Source organism: Octopus sinensis, linkage group LG20, assembly GCF_006345805.1.
Source record: "Octopus sinensis linkage group LG20, ASM634580v1, whole genome shotgun sequence".
NCBI classification, from domain to species: domain Eukaryota; kingdom Metazoa; phylum Mollusca; class Cephalopoda; order Octopoda; family Octopodidae; genus Octopus; species Octopus sinensis.
In genome coordinates, this window is record NC_043016.1 from 15,704,065 (window position 1) to 15,724,368 (window position 20,304).

General features: G+C 35.8%; 2 protein-coding genes across 4 annotated transcripts in view; one reads left to right on the top strand and one right to left on the bottom strand.

The window, feature by feature from the left end:
* The window catches only part of LOC115222471 (ubinuclein-2), a 44,246-nt gene extending 25,436 nt beyond the window's left edge, over positions 1–18,810 (bottom strand). The window contains exons 1-2 of the mRNA XM_029792688.2: positions 18,195–18,810; positions 235–333 (exon numbers count right to left, since the gene is read on the bottom strand). Of these exons, the coding sequence (XP_029648548.1) occupies positions 235–333; positions 18,195–18,371 (276 nt within the window). The 5' untranslated portion in view covers positions 18,372–18,810. The remainder of the gene's footprint in view (positions 1–234; positions 334–18,194) is intronic.
* A 766-nt stretch (positions 18,811–19,576) lies between these two features.
* LOC115222546 (codanin-1) overlaps positions 19,577–20,304 on the top strand; it is a 70,720-nt gene continuing 69,992 nt past the window's right edge. Inside the window, exon 1 of one of the 3 annotated variants that reach the window (XM_029792808.2) lies at positions 19,577–19,705. The gene's annotated coding sequence lies outside the window, so the exon portion shown is untranslated. The remainder of the gene's footprint in view (positions 19,706–20,304) is intronic. The other 2 variants (XM_036511634.1, XM_029792807.2) reach the window with 2 other exon arrangements.

The window sequence follows — 20,304 nt, forward strand, 5'->3', positions numbered from 1 at the left end:
CATCCACATACATATATACATACATACAACAGGCTTCTTTCAGTTTCTATCTACCAAATCCACTCACAAGGCTTTTGGTCAGCCCGAGGCTGTAGTTGACACACCCAAGGCGCCACACAGTGGGACTGAACCTAGAACCTAATGGTTGGAAAGCAAGTTTCTTACCACACAACCACTCCTGCATCTACACATAGATATTTATTTAAAAAATAAAAATGGTGAATAGATACTCACATATCTTTCTTCAAAGGATTTTGCTAAAGCCACCAATCTTTCATTTTCATTCTGATCTTCAAGATCAAAATCATTTGGGTCAGTATTTTTACAATCTCCCTGGAAAATGTACATTAAATGGAAATGTAAGTTTTTATTTTAAAATTTATTAAAACATAAACAAACAAAAAAAAAACGGAATAAATCCTATAAGCTTCACATATCTAATCTCATCTTTAAGAAATAAGGTGGAAAACAATGTTGGAAAGAGTTTAAGTGAAAAATTTAAAAAAAGGATTATACAAAATAATTTTGTTCACAGAATCCCCCAAAAAGGAAGGAAATAATGAAAAATAAAAAAAGTCTCCAGAAAACTACAATAAACTGTGCATTCAATGATAACTGTCATATTTAATAATCTTTTCTGCCATAGACACAAGGCCTGGAATTTGGTGGGAGGGAGATAGTTGATTACATCGACTCCAGTATTAATTAATCAACCCTGAAAGGATGAAAGGCAAAGTCAACCATGCCAGAATATGAACCCAGAATGTAGCAACAGACAAAATACCACCAAGCACTTTATCCGGCGTGCTAACGACTCTGTGGAGTGATGGGATTTCAGAGGTTTTCCATGCTGCCAACATTGAAAAGGATTGCTGTACTCCACATATGCTTCATCTCTAGATAGCATATTACAATTAAAACAAAACTGTATCAAACTCTCTCTTTAACAATCAAATACATGAAAGTAAAGAAATTTGCATCCGACTAGCTTCCTGATAAGGCATATGAAAATAAAATCTGAATCTGGAGGGATTCGTGGTCACACCTGTATAATAAGCTTTAGCATTATTAGTGGTAATAATTATACACAGATTCATTATACTCTTTGCCCAATGCCTGCAATTAGAAACTAGTTCAAAGTCACGATCCAGTAACGGAAGATTAGAATAAAGGATTTCATATGATTTTAAGGTATATAGTTGATGTGTACAAGTGTAGTTTTGCCACAAATACAATTTTTCAGTTTGGATTACAAGGTGTTTTTAGACATTGAAGACCCAACATAAATAAAGATATATCAACTTTTACAGTTTTTATTCTCTATATTTTTTGAAAATTTGACTTAAGCTTGTGCAAGAAAAGGTATTTTGGTTTCTATGTGAATTTAAAGAAATTAGTTACAAAGAAATAGTTTCAAAGAATAGGACAAGAGTTATGGGGAAACAACTCAGATTTTTAGAGTTAGGGGAAATTACAAGGTTAAATGAAGACAAAAATGTAAAAATTTAGACTAAATGCAAACTAAAATATAAAGAGATAAAACACAATGTCCCCCGCCCCCTCAATTATAGATACACACACACACACATTTTTGTTTGTATTTATGTACAAATGTGTCAACAGCATTCTTGTTGAAGAATAATGTACTCTACAAAAAGAGTATCAGATAATTCTTCAGTTTATGTAAAATTGTTTGCTGCAGTTTTCAGGGAATGCACACCAGCTAGAACGTCAATTTCTCAAGAAGAAAAATATTTAAAGCTTCCAAAAATTGTTTGACATTACTTGTGGGAGAATATGGTGCCAGTAAAAAGAAATTAAAGCTCCTACTCGTATATTCAACCAGAAAATCCATGGCTTTTCAAGGCTTACGCAAATTTTACTCTACTTCTGATTTAGCATTTAAACAAGAGATATGGATGACAAAGAGTCTTCACAAAGAGTGGTTTATGAACATTTTTTTAGTTTTTAATTAATTATATATATATAATTAAAAATACATATTAAGTATAGGATATCACCAACGAGTGAAAAAGAAAAGTAAACACACAGGACGAAACACCAAAGAAAGTCTAATTCCTCCTCAGTTGTCCACTGTTTATTACTACCGGTTTCGAGCTTTTATATATATATATATACACATATACATCCTAGCAGGCTTTCGGCCCTATGGTACGGTGCACAAATGTATTCATAAGGTACGCATTGGAATTTATCCTTACAATAAAAGTTGTTAAAAAGGTATTTCAATATTTCATTAAAAAAATTTTTAAGTTTCACTTCACCAATCAAAAATTCTTGTAATCATAATACATGTAAGAGAATGGATGTTCCAATAGCAGATCAATGTGAAAATGTTTTGTGGATAAGATGAATTTTTGGCGACTGGAAATGCATCTTGGTGTAAACTGTGAGTTGGGCAACTGATGTAGCATTAGAAATTGCAGTTGTGTTGCGGTGACCTTTTGGTCTACGAGACATTTGGCTTCACTCTCTGGGACTATAGTCACCAGTTTATCTGGACGGATATATTTTTAGAGTCTATCAGTAGATAAGGCCATAGTCATAAAACACACTGTTCAATGAATTCAATGCATGGAAAGACAGGAAGAAACGTATAAAAAGAATTTCTCCGCAACCCCCAGTGGGCGCTTTTCTATTAATGAAAATGGTCAAAACCCACTTCTCTGTAACAGGAAAAGGCTTGTCCTTCCCCAATTTCTGAAAAAAGGAGTATTGTTAGTATTGGAGGTGGTAGTTGTGGTGGAGATGTCTCTGTATTTGAGGTGTTAGTTGTATTGATTGGTGTTGGCAGTAGTTGTGGTGCTAGTATATAAATGTAATATATTGTAAAAGTATACATCTATGAGTTATACATTAAAAAATATAGGAAAGAATGTATGTATATGTAGGTATTAAAATGTTCATTTGGGGCCATATGTACACAACTGCGCCCCATAGAATTTGTTTTCTAACTTTCAGAAAATTAGATATTTTTAGATGAAATTTTATACAAAAATGTTTCAGATGGTTTAGATTCCGATTACATTAGAATTTGTAGTGAAAAACATTTTCCAAAAGTCGGGAAAGCAGTTTCAGATAATCCAGATGATTTAGCTTTGATGGGAGCAAAAAAGGTTTTCACAACAAATTCCAATATAATTGGAGTCTACACCATTAGAAGCATATTTGTAAAAATATGTTATTTAGAAATATTCATTTTCCCTAAAGTTATGAAGAAATAAATTTGGTGGGTCACTGTTGTGTATGAATGCCCTATCTGTAAAAAAAAAAAAACCCTTAGAGTGAAATACAGAGTACATGGATTGCTAGAAGCAGGAGCCAATATACCACCAACTTGGCACCCACCATTCCATTTTCAGAAAGTGCAGTTATCTGCAGAATTGAAAGGACACAAAAAACCTAAAATATTATCAGTTGCTTTTTATAAGGATACAGGTGTGTGTGTGTGTGTGTGTGTGTGTGCACGTGTACACATACACATGCATACATAAAAACATCCTTATTATTGCTGTAACGTCTTTTTATGTTCTCTAAAGTTGGATGCACTTCCTAATACCAACTCTCATCTTTTCACAATAATCAGCCAAGAGTATCAAACAAAAAACAGCTTGGTAGCGCTTTCGTAGAAACTATAAGCAAACAAAATTGCTTGTGGGAACAGTGAGGCATTTGTTTACAATAGGCATGCACCCAGACACCCTTTCATAATGTACTGTAAACAAATGACACCATTTGGGTAGATGTGTAGACAAGAGAGAATTGTGTCCAGATACACACACACACGGTTCATCCTCATCAGCTTTAGTAAAGAACATCAGCCCATAACAAACACAGTGGGATCATACCAATAATGGGGTTCAAACTTCTTGACCACACTGCCCTACCTGCACGTGTAATGTTGTGCCTATGTACATATTAATTTCAAATTTTGGCGCAGACAGCAGGTTCAAGGCAAAGGGGGTAACCCGTATTCAACTAGTACTTTATCGACCCCAAAAGAGTGAAAAGCAAAGAATTACCTCAGTGGAATTTGAACATAAAGATGGACAAAATACATTTTGCCCAGCACACTAACGATCCTGCCTAACGACATATAGACACACATATGCATAACATCATTTACTGTTTGTCTTCCATGCAGAATTAAATTGTCATGGGATGATATATCTCAAACTGCATGACCTTAGTATTAGGGGAATGGCTAAATCAGACAGCCTCACTCACCCAGCTACACTGATGATACAAAAACATCACAACCTAAATGATACTTCAAAACCATAAAAAGATTCAAATACAATATACTAGTGGGTTGAGGAAAACAAGCAGTTCAATGCTGCCAAGTTCCAAGCACTCCGATATCAAACCACAAACAGAATACAAAAGACAGAGGGTATTGCAATCCCAATGTCAAAATTGGTGTGTGACCTGGGACCCCACATGAGTAATGATGCATCATTCCTATGTGCATATTACTAAGATGGTAATAATGTGCTGGCAACTGACTGGTAGGATCCTGAGATCCTTCAGAACACAGAAAATGAAACCAAGTTGCCCCTATGGAGAACATCCATATTCCGACACTTATGGCTACTGCTTCTAATTATGGTTGCCAAAAAGTATCCACTTAACAAAACTAGAGGCAAGCCAATGCTACTACAACAAGATTGCCTCAATGCAACAGATGATGAACTGCTGAGAGAGGCTAAAAGAGCCAAGCCTCTACTCTCCAGTGAGAAGACACAAAGGACATGCAATGGTGTGTGTGTGTGCGCGTGCGCACGCATGCAGGGAAGATCCTACAGAGTTTAGACCCCAACTTTGGTAAAGAATGCTATACCAAACTCTGGATTGAACTCCATTACACAGGACCAAAGATCTCACCCTCTTTATCTGCCTAAAGAGAGAGTAAGGACACAATACAGTAGTTACAGCTTACAGTTTAGAGGCCCACAACTTTTCGATACTTTGCCAAAAAGCACCAGAGATCTAGATGTAGATATTAAAGAATACTTAGACAAATTTTTTATCTTTTAGACCTAATGAACCCACAACAAGAAATGCAAAGAGCGATTCTGTCCAACTTACTGATTTCAGAGACAAGGCAAGGAAAACAAACATTAACACTAATGGCAATTCCCCAGTGTGGCTACAACCTCAGGTTGAAACCAATGGAAGAATATCATACACACACAGATGTCTTGATAATCTGTTCCATTTTGGAAACTAAGGATTAATTTCGGACTATAATATCAGATCATTCCATAAGTTCTGTCCGGTTTTACCTTTTTTTAAAATTGAATGAAATTTAATAGTATTGTAGAATGTCTAATGGAATTAAAAATTATTTTTATCCATTTGTGTACATTTAAATTAAATATTATTTTACAGAATAGAATTAAAATTTCTTTGATTAAAACCCTTTCTAATATGGAAGTATCCAAAGAGTATTTAAGGCACACAATGCTTCATGAGTACAAAAAAGGAAACTCTGCAGTCGAAGCAACTCGAAGCATACACTCAGTTTATGGGAAAGAATGCTTGAATGAATGAACTTGCAGAAGATGGTTTGCAAAATTCAGAAGTGGAGACTGCAGCCTTGAAGGTGAAGATCGAACAGGACGTTCAGTTGAGTTTGATAAGCTCCTTGAGGCATTACTTGAAGAAAATCCTGCATTATCAGCTGGAGAATTGGCAATAAATCTTAGTTCAAAACCATACAACCATTCATAATCATCTTCAACAACTTGGAAAGTTTCCTAAACTTGGAAAATGAATGCCTCATGAATTGTCTAAAAGCAACCACAAATCTCGAGTTGACATCTGCTCTTCTCTCCATTCTCACAAACTCATTTCACCCTTTTTGGATAGACTTGTGACTTCTATTGAAATGTTAAACATCGTAAACAGTGGCTTGGTAAAAGGGAAAAAGCTCAACCACAACCGAGAAGGGAACTTCATGGGAAAAAAGTTCTATCTGGTGGGATTGCAAAGGAGTAATTCACTCTGAATTGTTACCACCTAATGCAACAATCAATGCTCAAGTCTACTGTCAGCAGTTAGAGCGTTTGAACAGGCTTTGAAGAAAAAAAGATCTGCTTTAGTGAATCGAAAAAAGTGATGTTTCATCAGGACAATGTGCGACTTCACAGAAGATCGAAAGGTTTGGTTGGGAAAAAATTCCTCATCCACCTTATTCTCCTGACCTTGTTCCTTCAGACTACCATTTGTTTCGTAGTTTACAGAATCATTTGGAGGACATAACTTTTGCAAGCCAGGAGGAGGTCAAACTGACATTTCAAAGTTCTTCAATTTGAAGCCAAAAGAATTTTACATTGATAGAATTAAAAAGCTTGTAAATAGATGGAAGAAAGTCATAGATAATCAGGTAAAGTACATTGATGATTAAATTTCAATTAAATATAACATTTGATCACTTGTTTTCTTTATTCAAAATTCGGACAGAACCTGATAGTATTCTGAATTTTTCTTTTTTACAAAACAATATATTTTCATTATTATCAATATTCGAAATCAAATACATTCTCTTAGGACTAGATATGAATTTGAAACAATTGCTTACTAACTACATGACTTTTGTTTGGTAACAGTGTAAGCCATCTTGAGAAAGTGTCTTCAACTACATACTATAGAGATGGATCAAATAAAGCCTTGAGTGGATTTAGTTGATGGTAACTAAAAGAGAACTGTGTATATGTGTGTATATACATACATTATATATAGGTGCAGGCATGGCTGTGTGGTAAGAAACTTGCTTCCCAACCAATGATTCCGAGTTCAGTCCCACTGCATGGCATCTTGGGCAAGTGGCTTCTGCTATAGCCTCGGGCCAACTAAAGCTGTGCGAGTAGATTTGATAGATGGAAACTGGAAGGAGCCCGCCATTATATATATATATCTATCGTATCAGGACTATCCCCCCTTGGTTAATTACCCCTTCTCCAATATATTAAGTTTTAAATCATCATCTGTTATCCTCAAGGGTAATTGTTCATGGAAGGTAAATGCCCTAGACTCATATGTATATATCTGTGTGTGTATGTGTCTGTGTTTGACCCCTGCTATTGCTCGACAACCAATGCTGGTGTGTTTATGTCCCCATAACAGTTCGGGAAAAGGGACCAATAGAACAAGTACTAGGCATACAAAGAATAAATCCAGAGGTCGATCTTTTCCTACTAGAAACCCTCTAAGGTGGTGCTCCAGCATGGCCACAATCAAATAACTGAAACAAGTACAAGATATATATATATATATATATACACACATATACTTGAAATGTTGAGAGGACATTTCCTGAGTGTTGAATGAATACCAGTTTATTTTTTTTACCTTTCTGTGTTGTATTTTTTGTAAGCTTTGCACAATATATATATATATATATATCTCATCGTCTTCCATGCATATAACTTAATGGTTAGGCAAAAGAGGCCGATACAATGCATACCAGGCTTTAGAACAAAAATGGATGGGTCAGTTCATTTGACAAATAAAATTCTTCAAAGTGATGCCCCAGCATGGACATGGTCTAATGACAGAAGCAAGTAAAAGATAAAAGGTGTGTGTGTGTGTGTATATATTTTACTTGCTTCTGTCATTAGACCATGTCCATGCTGGGGCATCACTTTGAAGAATTTTTTTTGTCAAATGAACTGACCCATCCATTTTTGTTCTAAAGCCTGGTATGCATTGTATCGGCCTCTTTTGCCTAACCATTAAGTTATATGCATGGAAGACGATGAGATATATATATATATATATATTGTGCAAAGCTTACAAAAAATACAACACAGAAAGAAGGTAAAAAAACTGGTATTCTTTCAACACTCAGGAAATGTCCTCTCAACATTTCAAGTATTCACTATTCAGCTGATTATATATATCATGTATATTTATATATCTTATTTTTTTACTTGTTTCAGTCATTAGACTGTGGACTTGCCGAGACACCGCCTTGAAGAATTTTTAGTTGAATGAATCAAACCCAGTACTTTTTTTTTTAAGCCTAATATTTATTCTATATTTATTCTTTGCTGAACCATTAAGTTACAGGGATACAAACACAGGTACAAGACCTTTCCCCAATATATATATATATATATATAATATATATATATATATATATATAGATAGCGTTCTTTCAGTTTCTGTCAACCAAATCCACTCACAACGCTTTGGTCAGCCTGAGAAGGTGCTATGCAATGGGACTGAACCCGGAACTATGTGGTTGGGAAGCAAGCTTCTTACCACATATATATCATCATCATCATCATCACTGTTTTAACACCTACTTTCCCATGCTTGCATGTGTCAGATGAGAATACATTGGGACCAGTTTTTTTAAAGCCAAATGCCATTCTTGTTGCTAATACCTACAGAGTCCAAGTGGGATAGTAATCTTCCAGTCTATCAAACAATAAACAGCCCAAACATGTTTTTCACTGGTAGAACTGGAAACAAGCAACACCATATGTTCACAAAAATTAGGCAACATTCCAAGAAGCCCTGACACATGTCTTGACATGCAAACAATACCATCAGGATGCTTTTGTTTACTAACCAATAACTGCTTGAGAAGTACAAACTCACAATGTATGCATGCACAGATCACATTTTCTAGGGCCATGCTGATGAACAGGTGATCAGCACTATCCTAAAAAGAGTTGCTTTATCAGTCAAAGTACTACCAAATATAACACCATAGTTTGGAAAAGAAATTGCCAATATCTCAAGGTGCCTATGATTAAGGATCCAGGGTAACTGAGGTACATGTATGTGAGGGGGGGGGTCATAAAGGGAAAGAAGAAAGGGTATTGGATTGATGGAGAAGCTCTGGAGAGAGGACAATGCGAGGGAATGGTGGATGACTGCAAGCAAGTGGGTATCCCAAATGGTGACATGAGAGGCATAATAGGATAAATGGGTTAAGGAGACAGATAGAGGGGACAGGTAGATTGATGAAGATGGGCCAATACACTATCATATGTATGTCTAGAGAAGGATGGGGATAGGTAGTGTGTTGGGAGGTGGTACGCAAGGTGGCTATTCATAGTTTGCAAGTTTCACACACACATATATATACATCCCCCATACATACATATGTATACAAACATGCATATACAAAAGTTGTTCATTTGGGAGCGTTGTTGAATTGTCCACATACCTCATACTTTCAAAGATGAGTGGAATAAAACATTTTTTACAAGCAAGGGTTAGTAACAGGAAGTGCATCTGGCTGTAAAACAATGCCTCGATAATCTATACATATAACCCATACTAACATAGAAATAGACAAAATAAAGGAAAGATCACACACACGTGAAGGCACACATTCACACATGCAACTCAATAATTACTACAAAGTTGGTTTGTAGGTTGATTTCTCCTGCCACACTTTACATAATATAGAGAGGTGGGAGAGAGTAAAGGAAAGATACAGAGGGAGTTAACAAAGGAGGTTCAGGGTTAATGCACATACTAAGATTGGTGGCAGACAATGAGTAATGAAATGCCATAGTCAGAAAGATTCATGGAAGAAGAGGAGTAAATGACTAGTTATGGGTGGAGTCATACAAATGAGAAATTTGTTTTGTTTAATTATATTTTAAGGAAATTAAATATTTCTCTTTTGAAAATTATTTTTCATTTCATTTTATAAAAAGTTAAATTGTAATTATCATAATTATGCCAAGCATCTGATATTAGCTATAGTGGTGAAATTATACTACAAAAGTTCATATGAAGGGTAATGTGTGTGTGAGAGAGAGGGGGGGGGGCAAGACACAGATAGATGTATTTTTATACATCTGCTACTAGTTAACTTTCCTTCTCCTTGGAAACACTTTTTTTTGATAGCCTTTCTTCATTCTTGAGATTGTTCCTCTCCATTCCTATTTTCCACTAAGCATCACTTTGTCTGCAGCAAGTCATCACTCCCTGTCTCCTAAGCCACTTCTAAGTGACACCCACGCCTCATTCTTAACATCTCACATCTACTATCAAACTACCTTTGATCTTTGTAGACAAAATCTTGCTCTCCACATTACTCACCAAGTACACCTGAACATCTCCACCCCTTTCACCCTTCTACCACAATCCTGCAACCTTTATCCAATCACCCCTATCTACTATACTATTCTGCTGCTCTTCACTTTTACTGCATTGCCATTTATCACCTCCTCTCCTCTGAGCTATTCTAACCCTACCACTCATACTTACCATCAACCCTCCAAACCTCCTTTTATTTGTTTCAGTCATTTAACTGCGGCCATGCTGGAGCACTGCCTTTTTAGTCAAACAAATCAACCCCAGGACTTATTCTTTGTAAGTATTCTATCAGTCTCTTTTGCTGAACTGCTAAATTACCAGGACATAAACACACCAACATCAGTTGTCAATTGATGGTGGGAGGAGACAAACACAGACACACATAAATAGATATATATATATGGTGGGCTTCTTTCAGTTTCCATCAATACTAAATCTACTCACAAGGCTTTGGTCAGCCCAATGCTATAGTAGAAGACATTTGCCCAAGGTGCCACATAGTGGGGCTGAACTTGGAACCATGTGGTTGGGAAGCAAGCTTCTCACCACACATCCATGCCTGTACCTATTGTTCACTTTTCACCCCCTAACCTTTTCCAACCCTACCCTCTCCCCACTTCCTGACTTTTTGTCGCCATACTCTCCTCTTCATCTTCATGTACTTTGATGCCTCATCATCACCTTGTTTATCTGTTCAGAACCACAACCATAACTTCTAGCTACCCTTACATAATGCAAGGTAACCATGTATCATTTGTAATGTGGTTGGCATTACAAAGGACTTCCTGTCATAGAAGCCATGCCAAAACTAAGACAATGGAACAAGATATGGTCTTCCAGCATGCTGGATCCCATTAAACCATAATCCATCCAGCACAGAAAATGGACTTGAAATGAAAGGATACATGTATATATAGTTATATAGTTACATATATATAATTATATTATCTATTTGTGTCTCTCTCATATATATATATATATATATATATACATACACACACATTTTATTTACACACACACACACACAATTATTCATTCATTCTTCATTTAATGCGCCTCTTCTATAACGGTATAAGATAGTAGTAAAGGATCCAATATGCTCAGAGACTGTCAAGCTCCAATGACTGCTCTTGCAGGGTTTGCTATGATTGGATGTCCTTCCTATCACCAAACACTTTACAGAGTGTACCAAGTGCTTTTTTCATGGCACCAGCACAAGTGAGGCTACCAAATAACTCAAAAACTAGATTTTTTAAATTAACAACTGAGTGGCAATGTTGTAAATAGGTAGGTCTTACGTCCAAAGAGACTAAAATATAACAGAGAGACAGATATCTTCCTGAGAAGAAATACATAGCTACCCTGCATTAGACAAAGGTGGATGGGAGTAGCTGGAAAGAGAGACAAGGTGTATGGTCAAGTTTGCAAGAGATTGAAAGGAAAGTTACAGATGTTTAAAGAGGTGAATGTAGTGGATAGTATTAGGGAGTTGAGACGTGGTAGATGATTAACAGGATTTTGGAGAGAAGGTAATACGAAATACAAGTGGCTCAGGCAAGTGGAGGTGTGATGGCATACAGAAAAGGTGGAGAGCAGCAGAAGAAATCTTGGGAGATAGGGATTGGGTAAAAATGTAAGGAGGAAAAGGAGGCACAGTGAAAGGAGATGGAGAGCAGAGGTAAATAAGAGTAATTAGCAAACACATGGGAATATTGGTGGCAGATATGAGAAGGTGTTAAGAATAAGGTATAGCGATCATAAGATGTAGCTCAGGGAAAAGTAGCGATAACTGTTGGCAGAGAAGGAGTAAACAGTAGGAAAATATATGGGACAGAATGATATCGAAAAAGAATAGGTGATGAGAACTGGTTCCAGGAAGAGATTGACTAGCAGCATAAAATAGGGTTTGAAATAGGTAGTTCTACACTTAAAACAACAGCAGCTGAATAGTGCCATCATTAGAAGACGGATGGGTAACAAAAAGATGAAAGAATGATAAAAGGTTGACAGGGGCAGGTTGGGTACCTTGTTTTGTGCATATATATGGAAACATAATGCTTTTAGGGCTACATTTTCGCCATCATGGCCATGGTTTTTTGAGTATAGTGAATTGTGCTTTGTCATCTCTTGTATTGAAGCTCAACATCCAAAGATCAGCATTCACTACTTCCTCCTACATCTTCCTCTTCTACGAGTCCCAGCTACATTTAGCACTCAGCACTGCTTTATATGATTGTCTCAACCACACTTATTACAGAATTGCAGCTTCTTGCAAGACATCTGATTCTTGTCATTCCTAATATCTCTCTCAACAAATTTGTACTTCATGGTACACGTCTTTGCAACCCAGGCCTCACTAACATGTAGCAATGCTATTCATACACAACCATCATGCAATCTTACACTCAGAAAGATGTGGAGGAGGAAGAGAGAGAGAGAGCATTTAATAACTGAACTTTTGCCAACCTGTTCTTACTCTGACTACTAGAATACTCTTAGAACATCCTCTTCAACTGTTCATTAGGACACCAAGGCAACAGAAACTATCAACTACCTCTAGGAAGCCTCCAGGTCTTTCAAAGAAATCTATTTTCCATGTGTTCTCAGGGTTTCAAAATTCAAAAGTTTTTTTGAATGCCTGATATGCTATGTCATAAACTGGGAAATTCCACAAAATGCTGGGAACATCCTAAGTACAGCTGCTATGTGCCATTATGACATGTGGACTCACCTATCCAAATCAGGTGAGTTAGCCACTTAGCAGTCTTTGTTGTCAGCACATGCCCTCTGCTATAGCCTCAAGCAACCAAAGCATTGATTTCATCTGGCACACAAAAAACTGAAGTAAGTTTAGTCTGTGTGTGTGTGTGTGTGTGTGCACATCTGTTTGAGTTTCTTCCTGTTGTCATTGTAGGTTGGTCACAAACAAATGACATCACATTAGCAGTGCTGTTTGGGCATGTTGCCACCAGGAAGGGTATCCACCCAAACAAAATTTGTCCCATCAAATTTCATTTGACGTATGAGAAAATTAAAATGATGATGTATGTGTATGCACACACACACACTCATATGCATATAAGCATCCATGCATGCATGGAAGACATACATTAAATGATATGTATGTATCCATGTATGGAATATGGATGCTAAATAATTACACACACACACAAATGCATTTATATACATCAAATGATGCTGTTTAACTTGATACTCAGTTCTTCCCAACTGAAGGAAAAACTCAAAGCATATGAGACATGCCGCTTCCACCATGGAGTGGAACTAGCAATATACATTGAGAAACCTCTGCAATACCTTATGGACTGCCTCACGAGAGTGCAATCAAAACTCTAGCTTGACCATCATTATGAAGATTTCAAAACTGCTGGACCCTGACTTTGGGCATTCACCTACCATTACCATCAGAAATTGTGAACTAGAGATAACACAACAGTTCACAAATGCGAGATCTACCATCAAAGTCCACCTCTCTCAAAAGTTGGAAATTAATGGATTCATTGGAAGTGTAACCTCAACACTTTCCACCAACACTGCTTGAAAACAGATCTTAGTCACTAATGAGGTCCTGGTTTACACTCAGATTATCCAGCCTTCTCATCATGCTGTCTCAACAATTCCTGCTCTGGCTGGGCCTCATATACTGCATGCCAAAAGACCTGCTGTAAGGAAAATGGCATCCAGATAGAGAACACAAGGAAGATACCGACAAGGCATGACAACACTGGCAGAAAGCAGTTCGTGTACTCACAACACTTCTCCAACCAGACTGGAACAAGGCATTCCATAATCTCATGAGATTAACAAATGCCTCCAATGTATGTAAACATATTAAAATGTGTACATAATATATACATACATCATTACTCTGTTTATGTAGAAAATCTGCCCTTCCATGATTACATGGGCCAGACAGAATTTATTGAGGCAAATTTTCTTTGCCAACCGTTACCAGTTTTCAAGCAAGGTATTATTTCCATATGGTCAGAGATGTCTTTCACAGAAGATTAGAAATGAACAACAACACTTATATGATGGTGTCACATCATTTAGAATCATTGTGATGTCAAGACAAGGAGTTACACTAACATAAATACAGTTTACATCTATAAATCCATGCACAAGGATTTGGTTGACTAAAGGTTACAGTAGAAGATACTTGCCTAAGATGCCATGCAGTGGGACTGAACATGGAACCACATGGTTAGGGAGCAAGCTTCTTCATGACACCGCCATACCTGTACACGAATACAATATGTATAAATGTTCGTATTGTATATATGCATACGTATACAATATATGCACATCCATGCGTGTATATATATCCACATATACATAGCTGTGTGGTGAAGAAGTTTACTTCCATCCATATAATTTTGGACTGAGTCTCACTGCATGACACCTTGAACAAGTATCTTCAATCTTCCATGAAAAACATGTACAACCGTAAGGAAATATTACCTTGCTAGGAAACAAGTGTGAGTTGGCAACGGTCGCAAAAAAAAGTCTGCCACATGCAATCATAGAAAAAACCAAAAAATGTTTTTAACACACAGACACAAAGGGAAGCATATCAATATATACCATCGGATTTAATTTCCCAATCCTATTCAATGTGGTTTATTTTTGGATAATTGAAACTAAGTATAGCAGTTCCCCGATTGCAATTGCTTTTTTATTCATACCGAGTATTTGATTGATTCTTCAATAATGAAAGGAACAGAGAAATTAATTCTCTGCCTGCAAATCTAATGTCTAATCTTTATTTGAAATAAGTCCCAATGCAATATTATTAATTAATTAATAAACAGCGTAAGGCGGCGGCGAGCTAGCAGAATTGTTAGCGCACCGGACAAAATGTTTAGCGGCATTTCTTCCGGTCTTACGTTCTGAGTTCAACTTCCGACTAGGTCGGCTTTGCCCTCCTTCATCCTTTCTGTGTCGATAACATAAATACCAGGTGAGTACTGGGGGACGAGCTAAATCGACTTACACTCTCTCCCAAAATTTCGCTTTGTACCTAAAGCAGAAAGGATTATTAATAAACAAAGTTACATACCTCGTCATTTCTCAGAAATACATTTCTGATAAATATTATATTTACAACATAAAGTCTAACCTAGTGATTAACCAAATATAATTACATCAGGAATCTTGCAAAATTATATATATATATATACACACACATACATGTGTGTGCATGTATATATATACACACACACATACATACATGTGTGTGCATGTATACACACACACACACACACGTCACCCAATGGTGACTTTAGTTTTGAGAGAATATTTAAGTTAAAAACATATTGCGAGTTGTTCTAATCTTTATAAGTTTCGATACCGTACAATATTTATTATTTATCCAATTAGGGATAAATAAGACAGCTTTATCTGCTACAAAAACAGAAAATGTCATCGGTAAAGAGGCAACATTCGTCTAGCGCTATTTTAGTGCTAGTGGCATGAAACTGTTAATAGATATCACCAGGAAGCTTATATATATATATATATATATATATATATATATATATATATAGCCTGGATCTCTGAACCATCTCCACCATCTAACTGGTAATTTTCTATACAATTCGACGAAAGTCTTATTATTTTTCGATTTTGCTACGTCTCTCACAGGGACACACAAAAATTTGAAGGCCCTTCATCCATATCATTGTAAAAGCTCATCAGTTTCGGAAATTGTCAACGTTAGGCTTATGTTTTCTAATTTATTCGACAATTAATTTTTAATAAGGATTCTTATTCTATATCAAAGTCACATATCACAGGATGAACTGAAAGAGAGACGTACATGGGAAAAAATTGGGAAATTAAATTAGGTTGGAAAGAAAAAAAAAATTTTTTTAATCATTTATATATAAAGGTAGGATTTTCGAATCCCTGTACCACAATGGAAAGGAAAAGAGTAGTTTTATTATTTTATTCCCCTTCAGTTTTGGGTATACCTATGTTTTTTTCTATACGAGAGATGCGGCGATTCTGTAAGACATTTTTTTTTTTTAAATTTAATTTTTCTTTTCAAATGCTTGCATCCCCACATTCCCTATCCTATGAGGCATGGGAGTTCGAAGGACAGCAACCCGAAAACTGAATTGATGAAAGATCAGCAGCGGATTAAGAAAGTGCAAGCACGAGAGAGGTGATACTTGAAAACCAATGAATTAACTTGATATGGTTTGGCACTTGCAACCAGATCCTACTCCAAAGAACAAAAGAGAGATTGCAACAAGAATCTCGACAATTTTAGATTAAATAATAACCAATAGAACGAACAAACACACACACACACGTGCGTGTGTGCGCGCGCGAATGAGGGGGGGGGCTTCTCGAGTATCCATTATGCGTAAAAACACAGGTTATCTAATATTAATCGTTGGTCCATTAAATATCTTCTTCCTCTAAAAAACATAGTTATTTAACCCGAGATGAATTTTCTTCTGAATTTATTTAGTAAATTAGTTTTTTTGTTTGCTTTATTTATTTATTTATTTTTACCGTTGTATAAAGTTAAGATTAGGTAAACTTATTCCGAATAGATTCCCTGCTGCGATAAGGATGAATAATAAATAAAAACGATTTAATTGAAATGGGAAATCAATGTCCAGATACAACGAATCTATTATACACGAGATGTTAATTAAACTCGCACCCGTCTATTTACATAGTTGAGGAGAGTAAAGAAACATCTGTGGGCGCAATATTTTTTTATAGTTATTTTTTCAGGTTGAGTCACACGTATTTACTATTCAAAAGAAATCGAATGCTAATAAACTTTAAAAAATACGAAATGAGAAATGCTTAGAATCAAATTATCAGGTACTTTTTCAAAATAAAAAACTAATTAATAGCAAGATGGATGCAGAGAAATTATAAAAGGGTATCAAGTATAAAAATAACCCTTCAAAATGGCGAAACCATGAAAGAAATGAGAAAAAAATTGAGAATACCGTATTCTGGTACATGTTTAAAAAAGAAATCAATAATAGTAATGGCACGGCAGCCGTATGGTGCGTGGGGGTCGCACAATGATTGTAAAAATAAATTAAACTCAACAGATGAAAGTGCATGGATAGCTTTTCTTTCTTCTTTTTATTTATATGAAACTCATTTCGCTCAAATTTTATACTAAGGTCTGGAGAAATTATTCACCTAAAATTTGAAGACTCAAATAAAACTTGGAATCTACGGTCAGAATATATTTAATGTATTTAAGGCACAAGTAAAATAAAAAATTACAAGTTCACATATGAATTTAACAATTATTCTAACTTTTTATCATGTAAACCGATAAATTACATGGAATTATTTCAGCAATTATAAAAATAAAAACAGCGAGTTTACATGAAGAATATTAGCTGAACCATGACTTTTTTGAAGTCTCACTGGGTTGGAATTAAAGAGTAATAAATATCTTTAAAAAAAAACATCTGCTATGTTTATATAAAAATATAAAATAACATTACAAAGAAGCAAAATCAAAACAAATATTACGATTAAAACAAAAATAATTGTTCTGGAGAAAATAATATCGGCGGGAAATATAGGTAAATAAATTGAGAAAAATTACATCCACCCAGGAAAGAAAATGTTTACAACCAAATGGAATTGCGAGTTCTTTAGTAAACAGTCTGACTACTTTGCAGATATATTATGCATAATTATATATATTTGTGTAGTGTTGATGTTTAATTAAAAAGCATAATTGGTTAATTAGTGAATAAAATATTATTATACAATTTATAAGTGATTGGAACGAAAATAATAAACGATTTCAAAGTGATGAGGCGAAGTGGCTTCACTGACCTGAATTTCTTTTCTGTTATGAGAAATTCATACGTTTTTATATTGAATTATTGTTCCGTTTGTTAAAACGAATCAATGCGAAAATAATATTGAAGGAAATAATGTTGCAAAAATAGGATGTTTCTTTTAATGTTGGGCGACGGAACTGGTTTTGGCAAAGTATTACGGCCAGAAAAGTACGAAGATTATCAACGGTGGATTGTAATGACAAATCAATGAAAGCGTGTTGGACATTTGACGGAGAACAACTTACTTACCAATGCATTTTTCATTAAATCTGCAAAAGAAAATTCTGGACATGTTTTGTCGTTCGATTCCCTCAGAGCCAGAGTGAAGCGCATGGTGGGCGGCAGCGAAGACTTCTTCTTCTTCTCCTTCCCCATCGGACCGATCGTAGTAAAAGTTAACCTCCTCGGATCCGACATCGCGTTCATTGAAACACAATACAGCCATGAGACAAATAAGTAGAATGATCTGTGTCCCGGTTAACTATGTTTCCACACCTCTGTACCAACAAACTAGCGAGTCTATCGCCATTTTGAAAGGGCAGTATGACGTCATGAGTTATTGAAGGTGGGGGGAGCGAGGGAGGGGGGAATCACCGTTCGCCACTCGAGCACCCCTCGAAATCCAAATGTGCTGAGATTCTGTGAGGAAGATAAAGACAGAAACGTCGTGCACCGAAATTGACAAAACGGATATTAATTGATTGTGAATTAATGATTTACAGAATTACTTTCGAAAACAAATGTCCATTTTCCGAAAAAAATATTGCAAGAGCAATATAATTTTAGAAGAAAATATGACTGAAATGAGAGAGATAAAAATAGATGATTATGAATAAGGAGAAAGAATGAAGTAATATTCAAATGCAAATGCAGAGATAAGATGAGAGGAAAGGAAGGAGTTAATAAGTAATGTTGGATGCTTTTGTTCGGGATCATTCGGAAACGATCGGTCATTGACCTTTTCTTAAATTCGTTGAAATGAAAAATACCCGAAGTATTATTAAAAACATATCTGATAAATAATAAAAATAGATGGAGTTAAAAAATTTTATTTATTTTTTCGTTAACTAAAACAAAATAAATAAAGCTGCGGAAATGTACGGGCTACTTTACGGATTTTTACGAAGTGAAAACTTTGTACCGGTTGTGAGAAACTTCAGAAATTTTTGTGAGGAGAAAAAGAAAACTTCGAAACAATTATTTGATATTTAATGTTTTTCTTTTTGATGTTATTAAAATACTTCAATAATTAGCATTTTGTAATTTTTTTTTTCTTATTCTGAAAGTATTTATATTTCAACAGACTAACTGCCCGTCTAAAGAAAATATTTATTGATGTTAGCAAGAGATAGAAAATCCATTTCAGAAGCTTGTTATGTGTTTCACTAAAGCACATGGCTGTGGGATATACACTTGTTTGCATTTTTTTTTTAAATAAAATCTATGTACTTATCTTAAGTTCTTTTCACTAAAACTAAAATACAACTCCATTATTAGTTCCAATGCAAAGGCAAACATTGAAACTGAAAACTGTGCGATAATAGAAACACTGCACAGTGCTTGGATTTGGATTAATAATGGTGTAGTAACAGGTATGTATTTTTAGCGGAAGCACCGTTTAGGTCTGATGTTAAACTACGTATTTCTCCTAAGGCCATCTTAGGAATATTATAGGCCCTGAGCTATACAGTATTTATTTATAGACAGCAAGCCCTGGCATACATGGAACAGAGTTGGACAATTGTACCCGTGAGGTTTCCACGTAAATGACCAGTGTTTCTTCTCTTGCCAGAAAAGAAGACAAGCTAAATAGTGGTTTGCTGTTATTTTTTTTTTCCAGTCATTTGACTGCGGCCATGCTGGAGCACCGCTTTTAGTCGAACAAATCGACCCCAGGAATTATTCTTTGTAAGCCTAGTACTTATTCTATCCGTCTCTTTTGCCGAACCGCTAGCTAACGAGGATGTAAACACACAAACGTCGCTTGCCAAGCAATTGTGCGGAAACAAACACATACATACATATACATATGTATATACGGGCTTCTTTCAGTTTTTCGTCTACCAAATCCACTCACAAGGTTTTTGTCGGCACGTAGCTATAGTAGAAGACACCCAAGATGCCAAGCAATGGGACTGAACCCAGAACCTTGTGGTTGGGAAGCAAGCTACTTACTACACAACCTCTCCTGCGCCTATATTTATTGTTGCTTTTTTTTTTTTTACTTCATTAAAGAACGGTTACCTCTTACGGCGAAGTGTAAACGCGTGTTAACTAAAAGCGCAGCACCGTAAGTTTACCTTATATCTTTAATCAAACAACTTCTATCAACGCTTGTATCAGTTAATTCACGTCGTCA